This window comes from Macrotis lagotis, chromosome 2, assembly GCF_037893015.1.
Source record: "Macrotis lagotis isolate mMagLag1 chromosome 2, bilby.v1.9.chrom.fasta, whole genome shotgun sequence".
In the NCBI taxonomy this organism is placed as follows: domain Eukaryota; kingdom Metazoa; phylum Chordata; class Mammalia; order Peramelemorphia; family Peramelidae; genus Macrotis; species Macrotis lagotis.
In genome coordinates, this window is record NC_133659.1 from 175,805,978 (window position 1) to 175,833,387 (window position 27,410).

The 27,410-nt window shown below is 36.5% G+C and overlaps 1 protein-coding gene across 1 annotated transcript; it reads left to right on the forward strand.

The window, feature by feature from the left end:
* C2H17orf67 (chromosome 2 C17orf67 homolog) lies at positions 1-27,150 on the forward strand. Its single transcript, XM_074220532.1, has 4 exons — positions 1-76; positions 860-960; positions 22,137-22,271; positions 26,675-27,150. The coding sequence occupies exons 1-3, from the start codon at positions 22-24 to the stop codon at positions 22,251-22,253; spliced, it is 273 nt and encodes a 90-aa protein (XP_074076633.1). The 5' UTR covers positions 1-21; the 3' UTR covers positions 22,254-22,271; positions 26,675-27,150.
* The last annotated feature ends 260 nt before the right edge of the window (positions 27,151-27,410 follow it).

Genomic DNA, 27,410 nt, shown 5'->3' on the forward strand with positions numbered 1-27,410 from the left:
CAGAGGGAGAGAGAGATCAACATGAAGATGCGACTGGCCCTGGTCTTCTTTCTGTTTATCTTGACTATCTTTTCAGGTAGGAGATCAATCTATGAAAAATCACAGCTCTCTTTATTTCTAAGATTGGACCTTCTTAGAAATTGTTATTCTGATTTCAAATTAGTACTTTGGGGAGAGTAAAGTTGATATTTGATACTCTTTTAGAGTTTTTAAAATCCCTTGTTAGTATTGGTGGAGATAGACTAAGTAGCTTTGTCTTTAAGTTAATATTGTTAGTAATTATTTTTTAAAAATAATGATAAATGTTGCTTCATTTGACAGATCCCTTTTATGTGGGACTATTTAAATTGTCTGTGGTTTTCTCATTACCAAACATCTCCCAATAAAAATGTAATAGCTTTCAGTCTTGAGCAATAGCTTGGAATTGATGTATAAACTATTATTTTTATATTTTTAAGAAATGATACCCAATTCATCAGAAGGATTAAACAGGATATAGAAGGAATGTTATATATTTTTTAAAATGCAAGCATTCCAAATGAACAAATTTTTTTTAAATAATTGGAAAAAAATAGAGTTGGGCATTTGCAATGTAGCAAGAAAATATTTTATATTTTTTTTCCAGGTGAGTTGATCTCCTTTATTGTCATCACAAATATATTTTAAAATATTCAAAATTCCATTCCAAACCTCCTGGAATGTACTCTCTAGGGATGAAGCCCTCAAAGAAAGAACACTCTTGTGTGTTAACTCAAATCACACTTGCAAATATTTTGCTATTGCATGGTGAGTTAAACAATCAACTTCTTGTTAACTTTAATACCTGCATCTCTTCCCTCCACTCCCCTACCTCCTTTAGATTCTTCCCCAATACTGACAGAAAAACAAGCTAAGCAACTCCTGAGAAGTCGGCGGCAGGATCGGCCCAGCAAACCAGGTTTCCCTGATGAACCAATGCGGGTGAATGTTTTTCTTGGTCAATTTTAAGGAAAATAAGGTCATTTTTAATGGTAATTCTTCAAGGTATCCAATTGAAGAGAGATAATTTAAACATAAAATTAGGCCAGGTGTTAAGCCAAATATTAAACTTTTTTTTCTTTTAGTTTTTGCAAGGCAGTGGGGTTAAGTGGCTTGCCCAAGGCCACATAGCTAAGTAATTATTAAGCGTCTGAGACCAGATTTGAACTCAAGTACTCCTGACTCCAGGGCCGCTGCTCTATTCACTTCACTACCTAGCTGCCCCCAAGCATTAAACTTTTTAAAACAAGCATTTATTAAATGTTTATTATTATTTAGATTTCATCCTGAGAGGCAGAGCTTGATAGAAGAGAAAGAATATAGGGCAAGTTTCACAGACTACTCTACCTTTCCTTGTATCCTCAGGGTATGCTTGGCTTACAGGAAGGGTTTAATAAATGCTTGCTGAATGGCAGTGCTGCCTTATGGAATTATTGATTTGTTTGATCTATTATAGTTTTCCTAAGCTATTTATTCTCTTTTCAATTCTCTCCTTCAATTTTATTTCATTTTTTTACTTCTTCATTTCTTCTAGGAATCTATATAGTCCCCATGAGAAATCCATTTTTTGCCTTTGGGCCTCTGCTTGCCACTTTTATGGAATTTCTCTTTTCTTATAAGGAAGAATTTTGGGTAGCTTTGGATCTTCAGTGACCTACATTGTCTTCAGGATGGATTGAATGCCTAGGCTTCCTGGATTTGAGCACTGTTCTGTTCTATGCACTGCTAAGGTTGCTTCAAGGGTATACACAACCAGGTCTAAAAAAATATGCATATGACATACTTTTAAATTTAATGTGCATAATAAATATTTTAAATCATTTTCTTAAGTCTAGTCCACTAACAAAACAATAAATCAAAACTTGATTTTTAGCATTTACTGACAACCAACTTTTCAGAGCCAGTAGTAGCTGGCTTTGGTACACCCCTGCTTCCAAGTCTACTGCTTTTGTTGTCTCCAGACATGGAGCCATGTAGGCTACACATGTAGATGGACCACTACTTTCCAGTCTGGGAGGTTGTTGGGTTGTTTGTCTTTGCTGGTTCTGGTTTTGTTGATTACACCATTTTCTTTTGTGTGAGGATTTCTTGTTGACTTTTTGTGTACCTCTGAGAAGGAAACAATTTTCTGCAGTTTGTCATAGTATTTCATGGTCAGTTTGCTCTGGTGTGGGTTTCAGGTTCTTTCTGGAGTACATGTGAGGTAGCTGGATAATCTGTTTTCTTGGCTAAAAGCCTCTTAAAAGAATTATGTTAATGCATTAACTCCAACTCTGCTCCTAATTAATGTGTGACCTTGGGCAAATGGGCTCTCTGTTCCTTAGCTGCAAAATTAAGGGATTCAACTCAATATATATATATATATATATATATATATATATATATATATATATATTGTTTTTTTCCCCAGTGTTTTTGTCAATACTGGATAACTTAAATATACCTTTGTGACAATTGATTATTAGTGCCATTTATAAGTGATCATTAAAACTTATACCTATGAAGTGTTGCCATATACTCCCTGTGTGATTCTAGGCAAGTCATTTTAACTTTCTGACCTCAAATTCCTCATCTATAAAATGAGGGACTGGGATTATATGACTCTTAAATTCCTTTCTAATTCTATGAGCCTATGAACTTAAGGTGGTCTTTTTTCTTTGCCTCTATCAATCTTTGATGTCCATGATATCAGAAATGTTTATAGTAGAGAAATAAGATTGACCCTGGGCAGCAAGGTGTCACAGTGAATAGAATATTGACCCTGAAGTCAGGAAGACCTGAGTTCAAATCTGACCTCTGACACTTACTAGCTATGTGACCCTGGGCAAGTCACTTAACCCTGTTTGCTTCAGTGTCTTCATCTATAAAATGAGCTGGAAAAGGAAATGGCAAAGCACTTCAGTAAATTTGCCAAGGAAATCCCAAATTCAGTGAAAAAGAGATGGATGTGACTGAAATGACTGGGCAGCATTGACCCAATAGAGAATAAAATGACACAACTGATGAGAAACTGCAAGATGATAGTATTGTTTGGTGATCCCTCCTCCCCAGCAACTATCAGGGTGTGTCCCCCCAGCTTCAAGGTACACTGAATACCCTCAGATTAGTTCTTGAACCTTCACTCACACCTTTAATACTTAGATGGAGGACAAAATCATTCCAAAGTAAAGGAATTTAATGAAATGAGATAATAAGAAAAGTAGCAAAAAATATTTCTCCTATACACTTGGGACATACACATTATTCTACAATTATATACAGCATCAGTCCTCATAAAGGATGTATAAGTGGAGAGGGACAGATGCAAAAACATATGTAGCCCGGTCAATTTTGACTTTAAATGGTGCAGGGCTGTTGATTTCCAGTGATGTCATCACAATACCCTTTCAGGCCCTGGGATCTCCTACTCTCTGCTCAATACTGTTGGGTAAAACTCAGATGTGTTTGTCTTGAAATAAAGATGACAGAGTGGTACCCTGGACCCAACCAGTGTCAAACAGCATCAGATGGGAGCTGACTGGAGGCAGGAGAGGAGCAGGATAGGTAATGGCAGCAACACCTCAGTGATCCTTCAATGTGTGTGTTCTCCCTTCCCATGTATGTCACTCTTCCTGAAGAGGTTGTATGCATGCATGGGGGAGTGCTCCTCCAATTTATGGGAGAAATGTTTGGTTGCTACTTTTCTAACTGCACTTCCATTAAATGCCCCCAGGGAAAAGGACAATGGTTGTTATACTCAAGCCAGCAGAAGCTACATGACTTGTCCATGCTCTGCATTTGCCTGTGGGCTAGAAGAGACTTGGGGATTATCTGTGTGCTCATAGGATCATAGATATAGAACTCAAATCACCTGGTCTAACCCCTCATTTTATACATAATTAGAAAGAGGAGGAAGTGATTTGCTCATAATCACATAGTTTTACTGATTACTTATAAATGCAGTGACAATAAGTAGCATCATTCAGTGATGTTACGTTATTTTATTTTCTTCATATGTCCTTTATTTTTAATTTGTGCATTTAAAATAGTCAAAATGACAGTGGCTCAAATTTGTTCTTAAAACAATATTACTGTTACTGTATATAATGTTCTCTTGGTTCTGCTCACTTTACTCTTTTTTTCTGCTCACTTTACTCTTCATTGTTTTGTGATTAAAAAATACTTTATTTTCAATTCACAGATTTATTTTCAATTTATTTTAAGCAGTAATATCCAAGTGAACAAATCCTCTAAGAAAAAAATCTTTTATAATGAAGTCCTTGTTTAAAAAAAGAAAAGAAAAAAATCTTCACTAATCATTTGAAAGTTCGCTGCCCATTGCAGCCCATGACCAAAATACCTTCCCTGCTGCTAGAATTTCAAGGACTTCCGAGAAGTTCTCACCCTGCTGGTTCTGCATTCAGCTTCTAAAGAAACCCTACTGAGCCTTGGTCTAGGGAGTGAGGTCCACCTGCCAGGCCTCATCCACCACACTGAGCAGGATTGTGAAAGAGTAAAGAAAATACTGATTTAAGAGTCAGGTGACCTGGCTTCTACTAACTCACAATGACCTTGGTAAATCACTTCTCTTTGTATCTTAGTTCCCCTTTTCTAAAAGGAGGGGAATGGTCTTGATGATTCCCAATCCTTCTCAGTGGATATAGTGGATATAGATGATTCCAAATCCCAGCTCAGTGGATATCGTGTCAAGTCTGAAGTCATGAAAACTCATCCTTAGGAAAATGGCAAAACACTCTAGTATCTTTGTTAAGAAAACCCCAAGTGGGGTCATGAGCAATTAGTCACAACTGAAATGACTTAGCAACAACAACAAATCCTACCCTAGTTAATCTGGATACCCTACTCCTTCCCCTATACTAGACCCCAAGATGTTACTTTTCTTCTTTCTTCCTTCCATTCACAATCTGTCCTTTCATGATCATTTTGAATCTTGCATTAATAATACTTAATAATAATAATAATAATAATAATAATAATAATAATAATAATAATAACAACAACAGGGATGGCTAGGTGGCATAGTGGATAAAGCACCGGCCCTGGAGTCAGGAGTACCTGGATTCAAATCTGGTCTCAGACACTTAACAATTACCTAGTTGTGTGGCCTTGGGCAAGCCACTTAACCCCATTTGCCTTGCAAAAACCTAAAAAAAAAATAATAACAGCAATAATAAATCATCTGGCATTTTGAGGTTTGCAAAATGCTTTATGTACATGATCTCATTTTATCCTTGAAACACTTATGTGAAGTAGCTAGTATTATAATCTCCATTTTATAAATGAAGAAATTGAGAGATAAATTGCCTTGTCCAGGGTCACACAGCCAGAGAGTATCTAAGGCATGGCTTGAAGTTGAATCTTCTTTGTTCTAGGCCTAGTGCTCTAATCACTGTGCCACATTAGCTTATGCTAGGCTTCTGCCTTTACTATCCTGTTCAGTCTAGAAGCCTAACAGCTACCTGACTTAACTACTCTTACCCTGTTTTGTGTCAGTTCTATCCAATTCATTCTCATCTTGTTTTTCTCTTTGCATTGTTCCCTGAACCCCTCTCCCTTCTGTTCTCCATTTTATTTTTTGGGTTGACAGTTCTTATCCTTATACATTGACTGACCTTAGAGTGATCTCTTCTATTGGCACCACAACTGCCACCCTCTCTGATCCACTAGACTGGCCCAGGACCTTTTTGGTCTACCTTATCCTTTTGCCATCTTTCATCTGATGGTGACAATCACAACATATACATTTGTTTCTACTGAGTTGAAAACAAGTGTTACTTTCTTTCAACAAAGTTATGAAGTCTATGGAGTAAACTTCTATATCTCCAATGTCAACTTTTTCCCTCCAATGTTATTTAGTCTTCCCTCTCCCTCCTAATTTCAGATATCTAAAACTTTCATTTTCCCTTCATTTCCTATGGGTTTAAAATTTTTTTTCCAAATCGATATTTTATTTTATTTTTCCAATTACATGTTAATTCCCTATGGCTTTTAAAATCAGAACTGGATCTGATAGTAGCTAGTCCCTCTCACTTGTTGGCTGATTGGCTAACTGGGGTGACAAGGAAAGGCAACTAGCATGTGAGTGTTTTCTAGGTGCTAGACAAGTAAAAAAAATCAGACTAGCAAAACAAGAAGACAATCCTTCTCTCAAGGAGCTTATATTTTAATGGGGGACACTGCTGCATTACCGCTGTTGTTTGTTCTTGGTTCCTGAAGAAGACCATGACATCAGGAAGGTGCTGCCATGACATGCAAGTGACAAAAAAAAATTGAAAAGCTTGGGGAGAAGTGAAAGAAACACATATTGAACCTCTCTCTCATGGTATTTGGAAACCCAATGAATTTTTTTTTCTGGGCTAAAGAGCGTGAGTAATAGCCAGAATAGCCTTCAAGATTGTCCTATGGTCACAGAGAGGGATGTGCAGGGAAACTATTCAGACTCTTGGATGCCTGGTCACAAGAAGTATAATATGGCTAACTGGATCTCTCTTCTTCCAAGATGATCAATTCTGAAACAGCAGTATAATGGACCAGCCTTTTTGAACACCAGCCAAGAATTTTTATGTGTGGTCTATAAGTGTGGAAGAAAACTGGTACTAATAATTCCTTGTGAGCTCCCTTGGTTTCTTTACTCTGGTTTCTTAGCTCTGATTATTCCTGGATGTGAACCATTTCTCCTAATCAAACCAGATTAATCATCCCCCCCCACTATATAGCATGTATTCCCACCTTTCCCTTTGCTCATGCTGTTACTCTGTTCTAGAGTGGTTTTTAACTCTTTTTTCAATTTATATTCCCCTTTCTTCAGGACCTGGTTCAAGTTCTATCTTAGAAAAGCCTTCCTCTGTTTCCCAACTCTTTGTCAGTCACTCCTTCAAATTTCTATAGTAATGAACATCTATTTCTCTCCTTTGGTATTTAATATACATATAACTCTTGTGTCCAAGACTTCCTCCTGACATACAAGTGCTAGACATCCTTTGATGAACTCTTAATTTTTTGGATTGTTTTTCATTACTTCCTGGGTGGGATCTGGTTTCATCATTATCTGGAATTTTCCTTAAGAAATTTCCCTTGTACCAGTTCCCTGTACAAGCTCTTAAACCCACCCTATTATACTTTGTCTTCATGCCTCTACCTTCAAATGCCCCTTGAGGGCAGGGCTGTTCTACTTGCTTGCATTTGCATTCCCAGGAGGTAACTCCATGCCTGATATATAGTAACTATTTAATAAATAATTTTCCACTTTATTTTATTCTATTCCAAAGAATGATAATGGGCATCCAGATGGTCATACCTTTTTGTTCCTATTGTTAGTGCTATCAGGTGTATGTATTAAATTTTCAACTCAATCCCTTGAATATTAGGTGAGTCTAAGAGTTTCACCTCCACAGGATTCAAGCTACTTCTCTATCACTGTCTTTCCAAAGCAGTTAGAAAGGGAGAAGGAACCAACTCTTCTTGAAGGCAGATCATCATTTGCTTGACTTCACTGCTTTTGAATCCCCATACCCTAAGTTTCCTCCTTTAAGTACCTTGCTATCCATGATCTTTGGTTATACTCTACCTGGAAGTTTTATGAGCAAGAATATAGATGCTTCACCTGGGTACAGTGGAATAATAAAGTCTATGCTGAGAAAAAGAGGGAATGACTGAAGAGGAAGTGATGTGGAGATGGAAGAAGGGACTGTGCTAAGTTCAAGAAAGAAGCAAAAATATAACTAAAAGTATAGTAACCTTTTGATGATAACTTTGATCTTGTCTTTTGAAAGAATGAAATATTTTTGAGACCTAAATTATTGTTTTAGCATCCTCTAGGCTAGAATTTGGTGGACTGATGAACCCTAAGTATCCCTTTCTTATAATAATGTCTTTAACTCTAGAACAACCAAATTGTCAATTTCATAAACATTTACTTGGTTCTTTGAGATATTCTGAAATTCTAGTCCTGTTAATATTGAAGAAAATAGACTGTAGAATATATCTACAGGTAAAAAGAGAGTCTAGGGACTGGCTGATGAGGGTACAGACATTGGAAGGTTGCGTCTCCAAATGGAAGCTTGGTGAGCCTGCTTTTAAAAAAGTGAAGTAGAGGGCTCTGATGTTCCTTTGAGAGTATGCACAGATTGTCAGCTTTCTGGTGATGAAAAACTTTTAAAATGACTGATGAACCAAAATAGGTGTGCCTATAAGAGGGAAGAAGAAATGAAATTGCCTTCTCTGTCCTTTCAAGTGAGGGAGAAAGAACTTGCTCAGCTCTCTAGCTGGGAAGAGGGGAAGCCACTTGAGCTACATTGTGTTCTGCCCCTGGTTTGCCATGTGGCCAGAAGTAAATGACAGTAATGTTTCCTGATCGATCTCAAAGATTCCTTCTAGTTCTAAAGCTTAAATAACTATCAATGAAGATAATTCCAAAAATGGTAGCAACATTAAAGGGGCAGATAGGAACACTGGGCTTGAACTCAGGAAGACTCCTCTTCTAAATTCAAATATGGTCTCAGATACCTACTAACTTTGTGATCTTGGGCAAGTACTTACACCCATTTGTCTCTGTTTACTCCTCTGTAAAATGAGCTGGAGGAAATGGCAAACCATTCCAGTATCTTTTCAAAGAAAATTCCAAAAGAGGCCACAAAGAGTTGGACATGACTGATATGACTAAATAACAATAGCAACATTAACATAGACAACTTTTTATGGTGATTACTCAGAACACCTATGTGAATGTGTAAGTTTTGATATTTTTCTTTTTTAAAAATAACTTGTTTCTCTATCATCACATTTCCATATATCACAGAATTGTACAAGGGTTTGACATTGTCATTGCTGGCAGCTAAGACAATGGCAGGTAAAAAGTAGTCTGTTTTTCATTACAAGGTTATACCCTTGTACATAGGAAATGTACCCTTGTACAAAGGTTATACCCTAGTACACGGGTTATTATACCCTTGTACATAGGAAATGATCAAAGTGTGACAGAATATCTTTGACCAGTTATCATTACATTCAGAAATCCCATTTTTTTTTTGTGTGTGTGGCATAGCTTAGTTGCTACTGAGAGAAATTCTTTTAGGGAACAATCCTTCCTTGTAACTGTTGGGTTGTTTTAAGAGGTCTTTTCCATCGCCTCATCTAAACTGACCAAATTAAAGTTTTCTCTTTAAGCACCACTTTAAGAAGGAGGAAAAGGGTTTTGTTGCCAAGATGACCAATGGAAATCTCTAGAAAGATGACATCCAAGTATAAATTATTTCCTTTGTGAATACATGTTCAAGTGCTCAAGTGCTCTGGGACTACATCTTTTCTAAGCAAATATTCTTCAATTTGGCCCTTGTAACCTCAAGGAATGTTCTTGATAGGAGTGTATAAATCATAGTAGCTTTGTTGTAAATAATCCTAAAATATCCTTTCACACTCAGCCTGTTGGACTTAGTCACTCTATTATCCATTTGTTTCTTGTGTTCTTAAAGCCTGAGTCAAGGCTATTGAAATTTTTGTCATTTACAATATTAATTTATGATCCTTTTTAAATAGTGGGCATATTCATTTTTTCCTTTTGGGGGAACCATTGACCATCAAACAACTCCTCTGCCTATAACCTTGCTTCTAGTTTATTTAATGAGCAAAATTTCTTCCAAATGTTGATGGAAAAGTTCCCCCTCTACCCTCCTCCCCCACCTCCCATCTCCTAGTGAAGATTGAAATGGAAGGATTTAACCATTCTAAAAAAGTTTCTGCTGTGTTATGGACTGCTTTTTGACTGATATCATTCTGATCATCTGATCATCATGAAGTAGAGGGCTCTAATGATCAGTTCCTACTGATCAGCATCATCTCTTCCTCAAACAATTACATATCTACCTATATATATATATATATCTACTTCTCTCCCCATCCTCCAGTTCAATTAAAATGCAAACTTTTTGAAGGTAAATACTTAATAAGTGATTATTCATTGGATACTCAGTTTCCAGTCTATCTCATACCTTTACCTATTTTATTTCCTTTATCAAGTTACTCTATCTCTCTAAACCTGTTTCCTCATTAGCCTACTTGCTGTTTTCTGGACCTGATATTCTATCACTCTCTCTGTACCTTTAAAGAAGTTTTTCTACATAGCTCAAATGCTTTCCCTCTTTGAGATCCTAGTTCCTTTCTAAGTTAATTTTAAGAACTGCTTCGTACAAGTGGCCTTATCTGATTTTCTTAGATGTTGTTGTCCCCCTTTACTCCATATGATTATATTTATTTTGTGTATATTTTATAGGAAATTATCTGTGTATATGTTGTTTTTCTTTCTAAAGAATGTAAGTTTCTTGTGGGCAAGGATTGTTTTGTTTTTCTGTTTGTATCTTAGTTTCTTAATGCAATGTTTGAATTGAATCAAATTCATAAAATGGGCATTAAGATATTTGTATTACCTACTCCTTAAGATTGAAATGAAAAAGTGCTTTGCAATTCTTAAAGTATAGCAATTTAAGCTATAATCTTTCTTATTTTCTGTTTTAATTAGTTCTTTGTAAAGTTAGTCATTTGAATATTGTACTGTTTACATGGCACAGTGAAAGGACTGTTTTAATGTTTCCTTTGACATCTGAAGTGGGTCTCTGGTCATTATTATTTTTTGCTTTAGCAATTAATCTATAGTAGTTGAAACTGATTTTCCATCTGCCCCATCTTCCTCAGTCCAGGAACATTTGAGTCAATCATTAAGCCTGGGTGACGCTGCTGACTTTGTGGTTTCCAGCAGATTGGACTCTTGGCTCTTCATCTTTGAACAATGATCATTTTTCAGCCTTGTGGGGGATTCATTTTCATAACATTTTCAATAAATAATGAAATACCATGGAAACCCCTGCAGGCTTTGGGCTTGTTGTTTCTGCACCAAAGATTTCAAATGGCCTTTAGAAAAGGGTACTATGTACTGACTATTCTTTGAAATGTTTTTATGGTCTTCATTGTTCCTGACCCCAGAGACATTGTAGAATCATAAATAGAATGCTAGATTTGCAAGATGGAGTTGAAAGCCCACTTCTGATACTATACTTACTAGCTGCTTTTATGGATGTCACTCTCTGTGTTTCTGTCCTGATCTGTTCTATCATCTACCTTACAGTATTATTGTGAGGATCAAATAGGATAGAATATGTTAAAGCTCTTTACATATCTTAAAACACCATGTACATATCTTTTTTTTTTAAGGTTTTTGCAAGGCAAATGGGGTTAAGTGGCTTGCCCAAGGCCACACAGCTAGGTAATTATTAAGTGTCTGAGATCGGATTTGAACCCAGGTACTCCTGACTCCAGGGCCCGTACTTTATCCGCTGTGCCACCTAGCTGCCCCTCATATACATATCTTAAAACACATTTATTATTATTATTATTATTGAAATATCACTAAATGTGCATGAAGAGATCCAGGTTCCAGTCCTGGATCTTCCAGTAGCTAGTTGTGTGACCTTGAGCAAGTTACCTTATCTCTCTCAGACTCAAGCTCTTTAACTATAAAATGAATTGAGTGTACTAAATGGTCTCTAAAATACTGACCCTAAAAGTTCATGGCTTCAAAGCTTCAAACAGCAGCTTTTCAAAAGTTGGACTTCTGGTCAAGGAATTATCTCCTGTTGAAATTCAAATACACCTAGGAGAAGGTCACTGGTTAAATAGCAATTGGCTATTTAATATGTTAGCTGATCAGCCCCTTTTCAGAGTAGAAATCCTAGCCTAAAGCAGATTTTTTAATAGGAAAAGGGAAAATATGAGTCTAGATTGCAGAAATGTTTTTGTTATGTCATATGTCCCTTTGGCAGTTTGGTGAAACTCATGTACCCTTTCTCAGAATAATAGTTTTAAATAAATAATATACATAGTATTACAAATGAAACCAATTAGATGAAAATGCCATAAAATATATACAAATATATGCAACACATGTACATAGTATCATATAAAATACACATACATGTATCAATATGTATATGCTTTATATATTAAATCCCAAATTCATAGACCCCATATTAGCAACCCCTGTATTGGGTCATTGGTACTACCAGTCAAATAGATGTGAATGACTTTCTCAGGGTAGTCTACCATATACAGGCTACCTATGTGAAGTATACATGAAAGGTGAAAGGGAAGGTACAGAAATCAAGGTTCTCTGAAGAGTGAGACTGTTCTGTTATATGAAAACAAATACTTCCTCACCTATTCTCCATCTATCTCCATAATATTTGGACACTATGAGGAGGGATAAATGATGATAAATATGATAAAATGAATTTGAAATCAGAGCATATGGGTTTGAATCCTAGCTTTGTCACTTGCAACCTTTGACTTGTAACCCAACTTCTCTAGATCTCAGGTTCCCTTGCTATGAAATGAGGGTTTGGATGAAATGCTCTCTGAGACATTTTCCAGTTTTAAATTTTATGATCTTATGTTCTCTGTGTTGGTTCATTGCCACTCATGATGACCTTCATTAATTCTTAAGTTTTGCTTCTACATTTATTGAAGAAAAGTGAGTCACCCAGAGTTTTTCCTTTGGCAAAGAAAAAATAAATTGGAGTCTGAGACAGCTATTCCTTTTTCTTCAGGAAATCCTCTTTGCTTAAGGCAAAAGATTGCTTTATTTGTGAGTTTGCAGGCAAAGCAGAGAGAATGGAATAACTTATTTACATTAAGGTATTCAATTCAATTTAGCATCTAGTAAACTATGCTATTTAAAAGAAATCAATACTTCAAAGGGTCTGTGGACTCATTAAGTGGCTACTCCTCTAACCATACAGAATTCAACAAACCCAATCTTTGTCCTTCCATGATGCTTTGGAAGCCTACTTCCAAATCTTTTGACATTTTACATCAGTTGACCATGAAATTCAGTGCTGTACAACTGTGACTTCTTGATCTTGCTAGATGATCACTTTCTTTTCTGTTCTGTTTCTGGTTATTGTTGTCAAAATAGAATGATGGGCCTAGAATCAAGAAGACATGAGTCCAAATCTAGCCTTGGACATTTCCTGTGGGACCTTGGGTAAGCTGTTAAATTTAACCCCCATTTGCCTCAATTTCCTTAATAATAATAATAGTAATAATAATAGTAATAATAATAATAATAATAATAATAATACCTATTTTGCAGGATTGTTAGGAGGATAAAATGAGATGATATTTGTTAAAAAAACACTTAGCCCATAGCATGGTAGATGCTATGTAAATGCTTATTTCCTTCACTGTAATGGGAGTCCTTTAAAAAATCCCTATCCATTGTCTACTAATTCATCTCAACTACATGTGATTTTCCATATTAGAAACCTCTGTTCCACAACTGAAAATATCCTATATATTGTTAATTTATTTTTCTTATTTGGCTCAACATGTACAATGCCACATATGTGTGGAAATGTGGACTAGAGAAACAAAACTCAGGATGCTTTGGAGCAATAAAAACAAAGTGAACTTCCTTTCATCTTTCCCTGTTAATCTTCCTCTCCTTGGTTTCCAGTCTCTCATATGAGACTGTGCCTGTGATTTCAATGGTCAATTGCAATATTGTATATTCAATCAAGAGCTGGACTATTTCAGGAAATCTTGGGCTCAAGTTCTAATCCTGCACAAGTCCCTTTACCTCTCAGAGTCCCAGTTTCTCTTTAAGACTGTAACTTGCAGAGATTGCATCGATAGAGAGAATTTTCTCATCATGGTTCCTTAGACCATTGAAATCACAGTTCTGCTTATAACCCCTTCTTTTCTAGTTTTAGGACTTCATTTTCCTAATTTGAAAATGGAATGGGGTGACCATGATGTTATCTAGGGATCATAATATTTAGGGTTAATTAATTAAATAAATTTCACCTTGGAAAGGTTGCAAAAGTAACTGTAGCCCTTCCACCTTTTGGTCACCTTATCTTAAGGGTGACTATATATTTTTTTTGGTTGAATTTTTTTCTTTTTGATAACTGCTTTGTATGATCATGTCCTATTTTTTCCCAACTAAACTGACTATTGAAACATATAGATGAATGACCAGGTATTCCAAACCTTTTTTCTTTTACTTATTAAAATATCAGGGATTTTCTCCCCTACAAGGTAATGACTTGAAGAGATATGTCCTAGCCAAGAAGGGTTGTGATTTCCACCCATACGGGGAGTTGTTTCAATATTTGAAAGTTCGAAAATCGCCTCTCTTCAGAATAAATATGATTCTTGTTAGCAAGTATAGATGTCCACCTTATTTTCCTAAAATAATATTGGCCTCATCTGCTAATATACATCCACATCCATGTATTTGTCTATGGTCTTAGTTAAGATGTATTTTCCCTTTGTTATTTTTGAGTAGTGTAAGAATATTTCCCGGACCCTAGGGAGACCTTCCCTATTAGAAAAGTACTTGCTAATATGCCAGACTCCCCATGCTTTCTTTCTTTTTAATTCACTTGACCTTGGGGATAATTTTTCTGATTTTTTTCTTGATATTAAAATAATCTAGCCCAGAATACAGAGAAAGTAAAACTTTCAGGCTTTTCTTCTTTTGTTTTCTGGCTTAAAATAATGTTTTACTAGAGATTGCCAAACAGACAAATGATAGAAAGCAAATGTACCATTATACTTTTTCTATGTGCTCTCTGTAACCCTGTATACTAGATTTTTTTAATGGTCTGGTTAGGAATTATTTTCATTAAAATACAGAATTAGTGAGGCAGCATAATATGCTGACTAGAATCAGAGGATCTGAGTTTAAATCTGTTCTGATACTTACCTCTCTGGGCTTTAGTTTCATCATCTGGCCTCTAAAACCATTTATGATTTATCATCATATTTGTTTATTTTTTACTAACATGTCTCAATGATCTTTTTTCTCTATAACTCCTGGGTGGTGCTGGTGAGCAAGATCTTTCAAACTAGTATTTATTCCAGCCCTGACTGCACATACCTGGAGAACTCACTCCTTGCCAATTCTCTCTAATCTCAAGTGGGCAAAACTTCTCTAACAACTGGAGCATGACCCTCCTCTATTCTAAACTCTCCTCCCTTGAGTGTATTGTAAGGAAAAATAGCTACCTGACCTATTTGCTCAACTATCTTCATGATTACATTTTGTTTACTAGAAGTGGATAATGGGGAATGATTATTCCCTCCCCCGACTCCCTCACCATATTACTCATTTGTTGACATAGATCATAACATGTTTTTTTAAAGATCCTTATTAATTCAATGCTCTGTCAGCTGAGTGACCTTTTTTTTTAGTTTTTTTTTTTTTTTTTTGCAAGGCAAATGGGGTTAAGTGGCTTGCCCAAGGCCACACAGCTAGGTAATTATTAAGTGTCTGAGACTGGATTTGAACCCAGGTACTCCTGACTCCAGGGCTGGTGCTTTATCCACTTGAGTGACCTTTTAATGCTTTGCTTTAGCTAAGTAAAGGGTAAAATATCTGAGTGGGCTTCCTTCATTGGTTCATTTGAATATTGAAATGTTTCAAGTACAGCAGATGCAGGATGTATGGCAAAAATATTGACTAAATTGATTTAATTTTCCAATACAGGAATTTAATATATGCAAAAGAGACAGCTTGTTGAAAGATAGCCTTTAAAGTAATAATAATAAAATAATAACAATAATATTAATATACTTTAAGATTTGAAAAACTCTTTGCAACTTTTATTTTATTCTCACAACAGTCCTGGGAAATAGGTAGGAAACTGAAGCCCAGAGAAACAAATTTCTTTATCCAAAGTCACAGAAGTATTCAGGTGGAAGGAATGAGACTTGAACCCAGGTTCCTTGACTCCAAATTTGATATTCTTTCCACCACACCATACTGAAACAGTTAAGAAATGAGACATTTATTATTCAAAATCTCCCTTGGCATTGATGAGGCTTTTAATGAAGGGTCTAGATTGAGATTATTAAGCATTTTGGAAAGACTTTTAGGAAGTGTGAACTCAACACTGAATGTGCTTCATTTTAAAAGAAAAAACTTGACATGAAACTTCAAAAGAGTGAATTGTGAAATATCCAACTTGACTGTACTCCCTTGCTTGTTTGATAGGAACCATGCAGTTTTAATTTGTTTTGGTTATCACTGTTGTTTAATTAAACTAATCAGAATGCAACAGATGTCCTGGTCTCTAGGCCACCAGTAGGCAGAGTCTTTTCAGTCAGCCCCAAACTTCCAATTGGGAAGAGGGAGTTCCCTGTGAGTCTAAACAATGGCCCCCTTGGCTGCTTACTGAAAGTATGTAAAGACTTTGAGAAGAGACCTACTTCAGCCAATCAGCCTTAGCCGGAAGAATAATAATGGGTAGAAGCAGGAAGACTGGATGGAAGCCTTATAGAGGAGTATCAAACCTACAATATATAGAGGAGTATCCTACCTACAATAATGCATCCCTTCCCCCATTGTTCTTCCTTTTCACTAAAAAATACCTAAGAAGTAATGTGAATAGCATCAGTATGTTTTTCTTTTTTTTTTTATGTCTGTTTATAAATCAAGTGTCAAAGTTGTGGAGCAGGGAGGAAAAGTCAATGAATATAAAAAAATTATTTTTATAATCATGGTACTTTGCATGCAATTGAAAAAATAGCATTCAAAAAAATAGTAATCATGGAACCAGAAGAGACCAGAGAGATCTTAGAGTTAGATACTTGACTTTTAAAGGTGAGGAAATTGAAGTCTGAAAAAGGGAAAGTGACTGCCCTTTGAGGTCAGAGACCATGTCTTATCTAAACTTTGTATTTCCTCTAGCACTTGGGATATGTATATAGTACATATTCCTCAGGATTACATAAGGCAGAATCAGGTCTAGAATCTTTCTGAGTTTTAGTTTAGAGTATTTTGTGCTAGAGAAATTAACATAATAAATCTCAAACCTATTCTTCTTATTCTTATAGTTCTTATTATTTGATAATCATGAGATAACCAGAAACTACTAGTAGATATTTATTATATCTTAGGTTTCCTTCTTTTAGTTTCTCTTAAATTTCTTCCTTAACCAGGAGGTGGTGCTACTATCCACCAACCTGATCCTATTTAATTAGGCTAAATAAAGCAGAAATGCTTCCTCAGAGGCCCAGGGGTAAGGAACAAAATACAAAGGACTCTTCCCATCTAAAATTCGAATTAGAAAAATGTCTTAGGCTGTCCTGGTGATCCATTCCATGGCCACTCAATAGGAAAAAAAAACTCAGCTAGCTAAATGTTTTCTCTTTGAATGTCATCACTGAAATAGACAAGTCAAAGTTGGATAGAAAGAGCAGATCTCTTCTTCCTTGTCTCATAGTTGCCTGAAGGCAACATTTCTTTCATTCACAACCTATCAATCAAACTGATTGATTTATTATCAAACTGATAAAGTTTTTATTATCTGTATACCAGGTACTGCTAAGCATTGGGGATACAAAGAAAAAACAAAAAGAAAAGTTTCTGCCCTTAAGGGTATTGTATTCTAGTGGATGATTCAGCATGTTTATATCTAGGCACATATATATGCATGTAACCTTAGAAGGGAAGACACTAACAGTTGGAGGAAAGAAAAAAAGTCTTCTTGAAGAAAGTGGTACTTGAGTCACTTAAAAAGAATAATATTATATTAAATTATATAAATATTTGTATATAATATAAATATAACAAGTTATATTTAAAGAATTCAGGAATTCTAAGAATAATAGATGAAGATGAAGTATTCCTGACCTGAGGGCCAACTGGAACAAATGCATGGTGATTAGAGATGAAGTCATGTGGAAGAAGCAGAAAGTAGACCAATATGTGCATGGAGGGGAACATGAATGATGATGTTGGTTGTGAGAGTAGAAAAATAAGGACACACAAGAAATGATATGGGAATAAAAATGATAAGATTTGTCAATTGATTGAATATAAAGGGTGAGTTAATCTAAGAAATCAATGATGACACTAAATTATGAACCCCCATGATTAGGAATATAGTAGTGCTCTTGACACAGAAAAGGACCTAGGGGCAGAACTTTGGGGGACTCCCATAGTTAATAGATGTAACCTGGATGAAAAACAAAGAAGACTGAGGAATGGTCAGACAGGAAGAAGGAAAATCAAGAAGGAGCAGTGCCATGAAAATCATAGAACAGAATTCATGGAAGAAGTCTATCAATTATGTCAAATGCTACAAAGAGGTAGAGAAGGGTGAGGATTGAGAAACAGATTTGGCAACTAAAACATCACTGGAAACTAAGACAGCAGAGAGAGGGAGGGTTTCAACTGAATGTTAAGATTGGAAGCCAGAAAAGAAAAGAAAGTGAGAGAACAAATAAGAACACTTAATATAGATAGCTTTTTCAGGAAATTTATTTGAGAAGAGGGCAAATGTAAGATGATAACAGGGATTTAATCAGAGTTTTTTCAGAATAAGAGTTATAAACACAAGTTATGTTCATAGGAGAGTGACTATAAAGGTGAGACAGCTAGATGTTGCCACAAATAGAAGAAAGGTTGATGGATTTGCAGTTAGAGGAACTGGTTTGAATTCTTCCCTGCTCCTTCTAGTGTGGGGTATAAGGGGTGTTCAGGGAGAATTATTACTGCTGGTGTGAAGACTTGCCAAACTCTTTCCAGAGCTTCTCATCCATCTTTGGTGTTTACCTCCCACCCAACTTTCACCTGTGACTTTTAGAATCAGTAGAATGTGTAGTGGTCACATGGATCAATCATCTCAGTAGATGGGCTAAACCAAGCTGAGAGTTACTGACAGATCTCAAACGCATCCATGAGGTAGGGTTGTCTATGCCAAGAATGAGGAGATTTCACCTGGTGGAATAGGCATGAGGACAATTTTTTTTCCCAATGGCCACAAAAGTGGCTAAAACAGATGCTGTGGGGTTCTTGGAGTTTGGTTAGACATGACAGATGGCAAGGTCATCCACTAAATCCTGGGACCATCACTTCTTATCCTGTCTTAACACTGGACTTCGATGATTCTGGAAGAGAGAGTGAGGCTGATGACAATGCCACTCTACCTCCTTTAAATCTAATTCATGCTCAAGTCAAGATGTCACCCTGTGATGTCATTGGTCACTTATTAAAAGGTTACCCTGAGCAGGTACTGTGTTAGACCCTGGGGATATAAAGACCAAATGATAATGAATTCTGTTTTGGATATATTGAGTTAGTAGTTCCCTACAGGATATCCATTTATGTTGAAGTTGATCTACTATGGAAATGAATGATTATCTGCTGCAGCATGGATACAATCTCTATGCTAGTAAAATTAAGACTGTTAACTCACTGAAAAGAAATCACATCTCAAATGGATCTTCAACCACTTCTATAGCACTATTTGAACCTTCATAGGTTCTTAGGATTTCTCTACTCTTACTCTGAGGTTGACTTCATCCCACAAGTGTCTATATTTTATATTCTTTTCTTTCTTATCTAATATTCTTCCTTATTTTCCCTTATTAGATCATCATTTGTATCCTCTACCCTATCTGTCTTTGTGCTCAAAAATTCCATCTTGTGCTCTATTCTTTCTTTGACCTTTCCCTTGGTGATCTTATATAGTTTTATCTGTCTATCTGTCTATCTATCTATCTATCTATCTATCTATCTATCTATCTTTCTATCTATTCATTTATATTTATTTATTTTATTTTTTAAATTTATTTTTATTAAAGATATTATTTGAGTTTTATAATTTTTCCCCCAATCTTACTTCCCTCTTCCCCCCCTCCCCCACGGAAAGCAATCTGTCAGTCTTTACTTTGTTTCCATGTTGTACATTGATCCAAATTGAGTGTGATGAGAGAGAAATCATATCCTTAAGGAAGAGACAAGAAGTCTAAGAGGTAACAAGATCAGACAATAAGATATGTTTTTTTTTTAAATTAAAGGGAATAGTCCTTGAACTTTGTTCGAACTCCACGGCTCTATATCTGGATACAGATGGCACTCTCCTTTGCAGACAGTCCAAAATTGTTCCCGATTGTTGCACTGATAGAATGAGCAAGTCATTCAAGGTTGAACTTCACCCCCATGTTGCTGTTAGAGTATACAGTGTTTTTCTGGTTCTTCTCATCTCACTCAGCATCAGTTCATGCAAACCCTTCCAGGCTTCCCTGAAATCCCATCCCTCCTGGTTTCTAATAACACAATAGTGTTCCATGACATACATATACCACAGTTTGCTAAGCCATTCCCCAACTGAAGGACATTTACTTGATTTCCAGTTCTTTGCCACCACAAACAGGGCTGCTATAAATATTTTTGTACAATTGATGTTTTTACTCTTTTTCATAATCTCTTCAGGGTATAGACCCAGTAGTGGTATTGTTGGGTCAAAGGGTATGCTCATTTTTGTTGCCCTTTGGGCATAGTTCCAAATAGCTCTCCAGAAAGGTTGGATGAGTTCACAGCTCCACCAACAGTATAATAGTGTCCCAGATTTCCCACAACCCTTCCAACAATGATCATTATCCTTTCTGGTCATATTGGCCAATCTGAGAGGTGTGAGGTGGTACCTCAGAGAAGCTTTAATTTGCATTTCTCTAATAATTAAGATTTAGAGCAATTTTTCATATGGCTATGGATTGCTTTGATCTCCTCATCTGTAAATTGCCTTTGCATATCCTTTGACCATTTGCCAATTGGGGAATGGCTTTTTGTTTTAAAAATATGGCTTAGTTCTCTGTATATTTTAGAAATGAGTCCTTTGTCAGTTGTAAAGATTGTTTCCCAATTTACTACATTTCTTTTGATCTTGATTACATTGGTTTTATCTGTGCAAAAGCTTTTTAATTTAATGTAATCGAAATCATCTAATTGGTTTTTAGTGATGTTCTCCAACTCTTCCTTAGTCATAAACTGTTCTCCTTTCCATAGATCTGACAGGTAGACTAGTCCTTGATCTTCTAATTTGCTTATAGTATTGTTTTTTATGTCTAAATCCTGTAACCATTTGGATCTTATCATGGTAAAGGGTGTTAGGTGTTGGTCTAATTTAAGTTTCTTCCATACTAACTTCCAATTATCCCAGCAGTTTTTATCAAAGAGGGAGTTTTTATCCCAAATAGCTGGACTCTGAATTTATCAAACAGCAGATTACTATAATCGTCTCCTGCTTTTGCACCTAGTCTATTCCACTGGTCCACCACTCTATTTCTTAGCCAATATCAGACAGTTTTGATGACTGATGCTTTATAATATAATTTTAGATCAGGTAGGGCTAAGCCACCTTCTTTTGCACTTTTAGCTTATATAGTTTTAAAGATCATTTCTATGCACATAATTCCCATATTTATATATTAAACATCCTACCTTTCACTTGCTCTATTGCAATAACCTCTTAAATGATCTCTCTGCCTTCTTTCTCCTTTCCACCACAAAACCTCCAGAATGATTTTCCTAAAGCACAGATTTGAGCATGTTACTACCCAACTTGGTAAACATCAGGTATTCCTATAATTCTTTTTTTTTTAGGTTTTTGCAAGGCAAATGGGGTTAAGTGGCTTGCTCAAGGCCACACAGCTAGGTAATTATTAAGTGTCTGAGACCGGATTTGAACCCAGGTACTCCTGACTTCAGGCCTGTATCCACTGCGCCACCTACCCTCCCCCCTATAATTCTTAATATAAAAATATACACTCATCTGACTGACATTTAAACTATTTCCAATCTGCTTCCAACCTATCTTTACAGTCTCATTATATACTAATCTCTCTCATGCACTCTGGTCTAGACAGACAGTCTGTTGTGTTCCTTATAACGAATTCTCCATCTCTTGTCTCCATGCTTTGATATTGGTTATCCTCCATAATGGAATATCTTACTATCCCTGGTTTCCTTCAAAGCTCAGTTCAAGAACCACCTTATCCATAAGACCTGTCCTGATTCTTCCCACAGACTAGTATCTCCCCATCAAAATTACCTTGTGCTTATTTCATATATATTTTGAATGTAGTCTAATGTCTTCCCTGATAGGATGTAAAGTGCTTCAGGCCTCTTTCATTTTTTTTTCTTTGTAAACCCATTGCCTAGAACAGTGGCTGCCTGGCCCTTAGTAGGTGCTTAAAGTTCCTGCCAAGTTATTGAGTGATCAGATGAGCCTAGACATATCCATTTCCCCACTCTCATTGTGATATTTTATTTTCAACAGGAGTACATGCTTTACCTTCTTCAACTGGAGCAGAGAGCAGAGGAACAATTTTTTGAGCATTGGCTGAATCCACACTGCAAACCACACTGTGATAGAAATCTGGTCCATCCTGTCTAATAGGTCTGGAATTCTCGGGTATGCTCTTTCCCAGAATTCTTTCCCTTGTAAAGTAGGCTCATTTATGTGACTTTTTTTCTCTCTTCTTTTTACTTATTATTGTCTCTTCTAATGCTGTAAGATAGGGGAACATTGGTACTTGAGAGGGAAAAGTGAGTCAGCTGCTTGTATGTTTTGTTTCTATTTTGTGATTCTATGGAGTAGGCAAGATATGAATAGAATCTTGCATGTTATCTTGGATGGTAAAGAGAAGATGTGCCTCATTTGTGTTATGCCTTAGCTGATTTTCTGGCTCCCAATCTCTTCCCTCTTTAACTATTTCTTTACACAGCTACCAAAATATAAAGTAGCTCTGATCAATTCTGAGTCCTCATTCAAAGATCTTCAGTGGTTTCTTATATCCCATAGGAGAAAATACAGAAGCCTTAGCCTTTCGTCAAAGCCCTTCAGGAAACCTGGATTCCCTGATGTTTAGGGCTTTCCTCTTCATAAGTGGATTTATCTTATAGTGTACTATCTAGGTACATGTTGCAGGCAAACTTTTTTTTTTTTTTTTAGATTTTTGCAATGCAATGGGGTTAAGTGGCTTGCCCAAGGCCACACAGCTAGGTAATTATTAAGTGTCTAAGGCTGGATTTGAACTCAAGTACTCCTGACTCCAAGGCCAGTGTTTGATCCACTGCACCACCTAGCCACCCCCATGCAGGAAAACTTGAAGATCGGGATTAATTTTTATCTTTGGAGTATTAGAATTTGGTACAATGCACTGTACACAGCAAACACTTAAATGCTTATAGAAGTGAATGATATTTTGTTGATTGTAGCCTATAGTTCAACATACAAAAATAATGCTTTTGTCTATAGCATTAATTCTTGCCTGATGGTAGAATTCTCTTTCTGGAAGGCTTTAAAAATAGACTAGACAAACATCTACCTTAAGTGACTGAAAAAGTTCTAAAACTCAGGGGCTAACCTTTTAATTTTGTGCTAGGACTAAAGCAGAACCATGGAAGAATGAAAGAATAAAAGAAGTTTTTATTGAGTTATTACTATGTGCCAAGCTCTATGCTGGGAATACAAATATAAAAATTAAAGGCAGCTCAAGTAATTTCAAGTAGTTAATATTCTGATGGTAGGTGCCATATTTTAGTGGCCACAAGGATGTCTTGTTGATTGTTCATTTTTAAAAATCTGAAATTTAGCAAACCTTTTAAAAACAATCTGTTTCCCTTCCAATTATTATGTTAAAAAAATTTTAATACTTTTTCCAAAAAAGTTTTGAGTTCCAAATTCTATCCTCTTCCCCCCCCCTCCCCAAGATGGTAAGCAATCTGTCATTTTTACAATGCATGCAGATCATACTCTTCACCTGATTTTTGGGATGGAAAATGTAATGGGGAGAAATGGTCCTGAAAGAATTTTGGTAAAGTTCAAACCTGTAATTACTCCTTTTTACCACCAGATGGAAGCAATGTCTTAGTAAAATAAAAAAAGATGCTGCAATGGGAAACTGCAGAGTGCACATCCTATTTCTGAGTTGGAGAAAACAAGAAGGGGGCAAACTGGTGGAAAAGAAGAGAAAGAAAGCAATTAATGAGGAGTAGGGTTCTTTGTAGGTATCATTTGAAAGACATGCTCAGGAAATTTGAAGTGATTAAAAGCCAAGGCCAATAGTAGTAATATGCATGTAGGAGGTATTTTTAATTTTGAACTTGATTTCTTTTTTGGATTTAGAGCTTCTACAAACTTTAAAGTTGAAGGAGGGATAAAGAGACTTACAGAGGAGATAATGCCAGACTGAGAGAAAGAGGACCTGAATTTGAATTCTAGCTTACTACCTGTAGGACTTCAAACAAATCACTTTTCTCTGAGCTCTAGGTAGTTCACTTCTAAAATGAGGAGGTTGACATAGATGACCACTGAGGACACTAGTGATTCAAAATCATTATCTTAATCCAGACCATCTAAAGTAGCCTCCTAATACATTCAGTGATCCCATCTATATTCTTTCTGATTAGTAGTCATTCATTTAGTGACAACTTGAAAGTTTTCAAAGAGGCAGAATTTACAAAACTGCTTGCTTTATTTCTGAATGATTCTGATTTATAGAAAATTATTATATTTAAGCAAATCTGACACTTGCAACTTTCATACATTGGCACTAGTTTACCTTTTGCAGTTTCAAGGATTTAGTAATTAATTACTTCTTGCCCTGTGATAGTTGATGACAGCTCTCATGTTTTTAGTTTTCTAAGTCACCTCTTCCTAAAAGATCAGAGATTTAAAACTAGGAGAGGTCATCTAGTTCTATCTCCTCCAGACCTGGTCTGGCTTCTGACTTTAAAGCTTCTGGCTTTAGGACTTGTCCAGTGTTTTAGCAGTTTATAAAGTGCTATCCTCATCACAACTCTGCAAGGTAGATAGTGTAAGTATTATCTCCATTTTTTTTTCAGGGAGAATTGAGGTTCTTAGAGTTGCAATGACTTGACTAAGGTCACACATCTTGTAAATGTCAGGCTCTGATCTAGATCTTCCAGCTCCCTTTTTTCAACACTGTACTGCCTCTGGACCCCTCTCAGGAAAGGCACTTGAAAAATATTTCAACAGAAGACTTGGGTTCAAATTTCTTCTCTACTCCTGTCAATCTTAGTGACTTTGGGTAGGTTGCTTAGCCTCTCTGTAAAAAGAGGGGGTTATTCTAGATTGCTTCTGGGCTCTCTTCTAGCTCAAGATTTATTATTCTTTGTTCTTTAGTTTTTTTATAAAATAAAGAAACTAGGCCAGATGACCCTAAGGTTTCTACCAGCTCCAAATCTGTGATTCTATGAGGAGTTTAGTTGAGAAATACAAATCTGAGCTGAGAAATTCCTCTCTGTTCCTCCTCTATGGTCCAACAGTATTCAGGGAAGTTTTTCAGGGTGGGACAGCCTTTCTCAGGTTGACATTAGGTTACTATCTTTGCCCAACTCTTTCAAGCATATCAGTAGGTACTTCTTGGTAGAAATGAATAATAATAGCTCACATTTCTGTGGCATTTTTAGGTTTGGCAAAGCTCTGTCCTTGAAATAATCCTGTGAGATTAGTAGAGAATATATCATGATATACATTTTATAGTTATGGTAAATTGCATAGTACAGGGGAAAGAGGAATGACTCATGAGTTGGGGCTCACATCCCACCACTGACACTACTTGTATGATCTTGGGCAAGTCACTCAACTCTTTAGGCTTTGTTTCCTCATTTACTTTTTGTTTGTTTGTTTGTTTTTTAGTTTTTACAAGGCAGTGGGGTTAAGTGACTTGCTCAAGGTCACACAGCTAGACAATTATTATGTGTCTGAGACTGGATTTGAACTCAGCCAGTATTCAGGGCTAGTATTCTATCCACTGTGCCACCTAACTGCCCCTTGTTTCCTCATTTGCAAAAGACCTAACAGTCAATCCCCTATTACTCTAGGTTCTATACTGGCACAAAATGAGACACTCATGAGATGTTCAATGCTTGACAAGGGGAAGAAAGGATACTTGACAAGCATACTATACATTTTAACACAATTTGGGTCAACAGGGCAGGGTGTGATGACTCTCATGGCCTGGAGATATCTAACAAGTCTGAAGGGCCTTACCTCTACATGGGTAGATCTTTTTATGTCACAACAACAGAGCCAGAAGCCACCAGAAAAGCATAGCTTGATCCTTATGCCCAGGGTCAGTCAAAACTTATAGCTTTCTTCTTATCTTTTAGGGAAAGGATTAGTCTTTTCTAAATGAGGAGGGGATCCTGGTAGATAATGATTCTACCAGAAATCCTGAGAGTCTTTCTCTCCCAGGTTGATTTTTATTTTGACTTTGCAAAAGAGGTCATAATTTACTTCATTTCTCTCTTACCTGCCATATTTATTGAATGGGCATTGACTCAGTGAAACTGAGACCTGTTAAAGAAGCTAGTTTAAAAAGGTCAAGGTCTCCATCCTTGCCTGCATCCAGGGCCATAGACAGACATACTGATATATATCTGGCCACTGGACCCAGATGACTCTGGAGGAGAAAATGAGACTGGTGACCTTGCACAGCTCCCCCTCACTTAAATCTAGTTTACTTGCATGTCATAGCATCACCTCTTGAATATCAAGGTCCTCTTTGAGAATGAAGAATAAACAAACAAGCAACAACCACAGTATTGGCCCAAATGACTTTAACTTCTTTTTAGATCTAAAACTACAGTCTTAGGACTTACCCAGGGTCACATAGCTAGTAGGTATTTGCTGGGGGATTTGAGCAGCTAGTAGGTATTTGCTGGGGGATTTGAGCCTAGGTCTCCTGATTCCTAAGCCAAATACTCTTTTTAAAACCATACTTTTATTGTCTTTCTTGAATTGCTTTTAGCCTTGGTTCTAAAAAATCTTTTCTCATTCTTTTGCAGATATCAACAATTACTTTTTGAGGAAACAATCCACATTATATTCCAGCAATATAATTTCTTTCTGCATTTCTCTCCTGATCATAGGAATGGATATCTTCAGGGCCTGTAGGATTTGGTGCCATCTTACTAATGCATCAATTGCAAGAGTTGTTTAAGCAATTCATAATCTGTTTGCTCCTTAATGCTGCTGAATTGCCCATATCCTATATACTAGTGACTTGAAGCAAAAGTGTCCATGGAAGCTTCCTACTGGGTTTAATGGTGAGGTAGAGCAGGAGATCTTACTTTCTACTAAGGCACAGTTCCAGTCCATGTGTTGCCAAGAGGCCCCTGGGCTTAAGAATTTAGGTGAAAACATTGTTTATAGTAGGGAAGCATACCACTTATGCAGTGTTAATATTCTGATTGCTTCAGTTATACTCTACCAGCTTTCTCTGGCCCCTACCCCTCTCCACCACCTATCATAATAAATAAATACTGGCATTCAATCTGTTTCTTTAATTCTTTGATTCCTTTGAAAGTCAGGCAGGCAAGTGGAAGAGAAAACCCAGGGATAAGCAAATAACTTGGGACCAGGCCTGGGTCAGATAGCAACAGGCATACTGGGAGACTATGTTTGATAGACAGCAACTAGGTGGCTTAGTGGATAGAGTACTGAGCCTGAAGTCTGAAGAATCATCTTCCTGAGTTCAAATCTGACCTCTGATACTTATTAATTTATGTGTCTCTGGGCAAG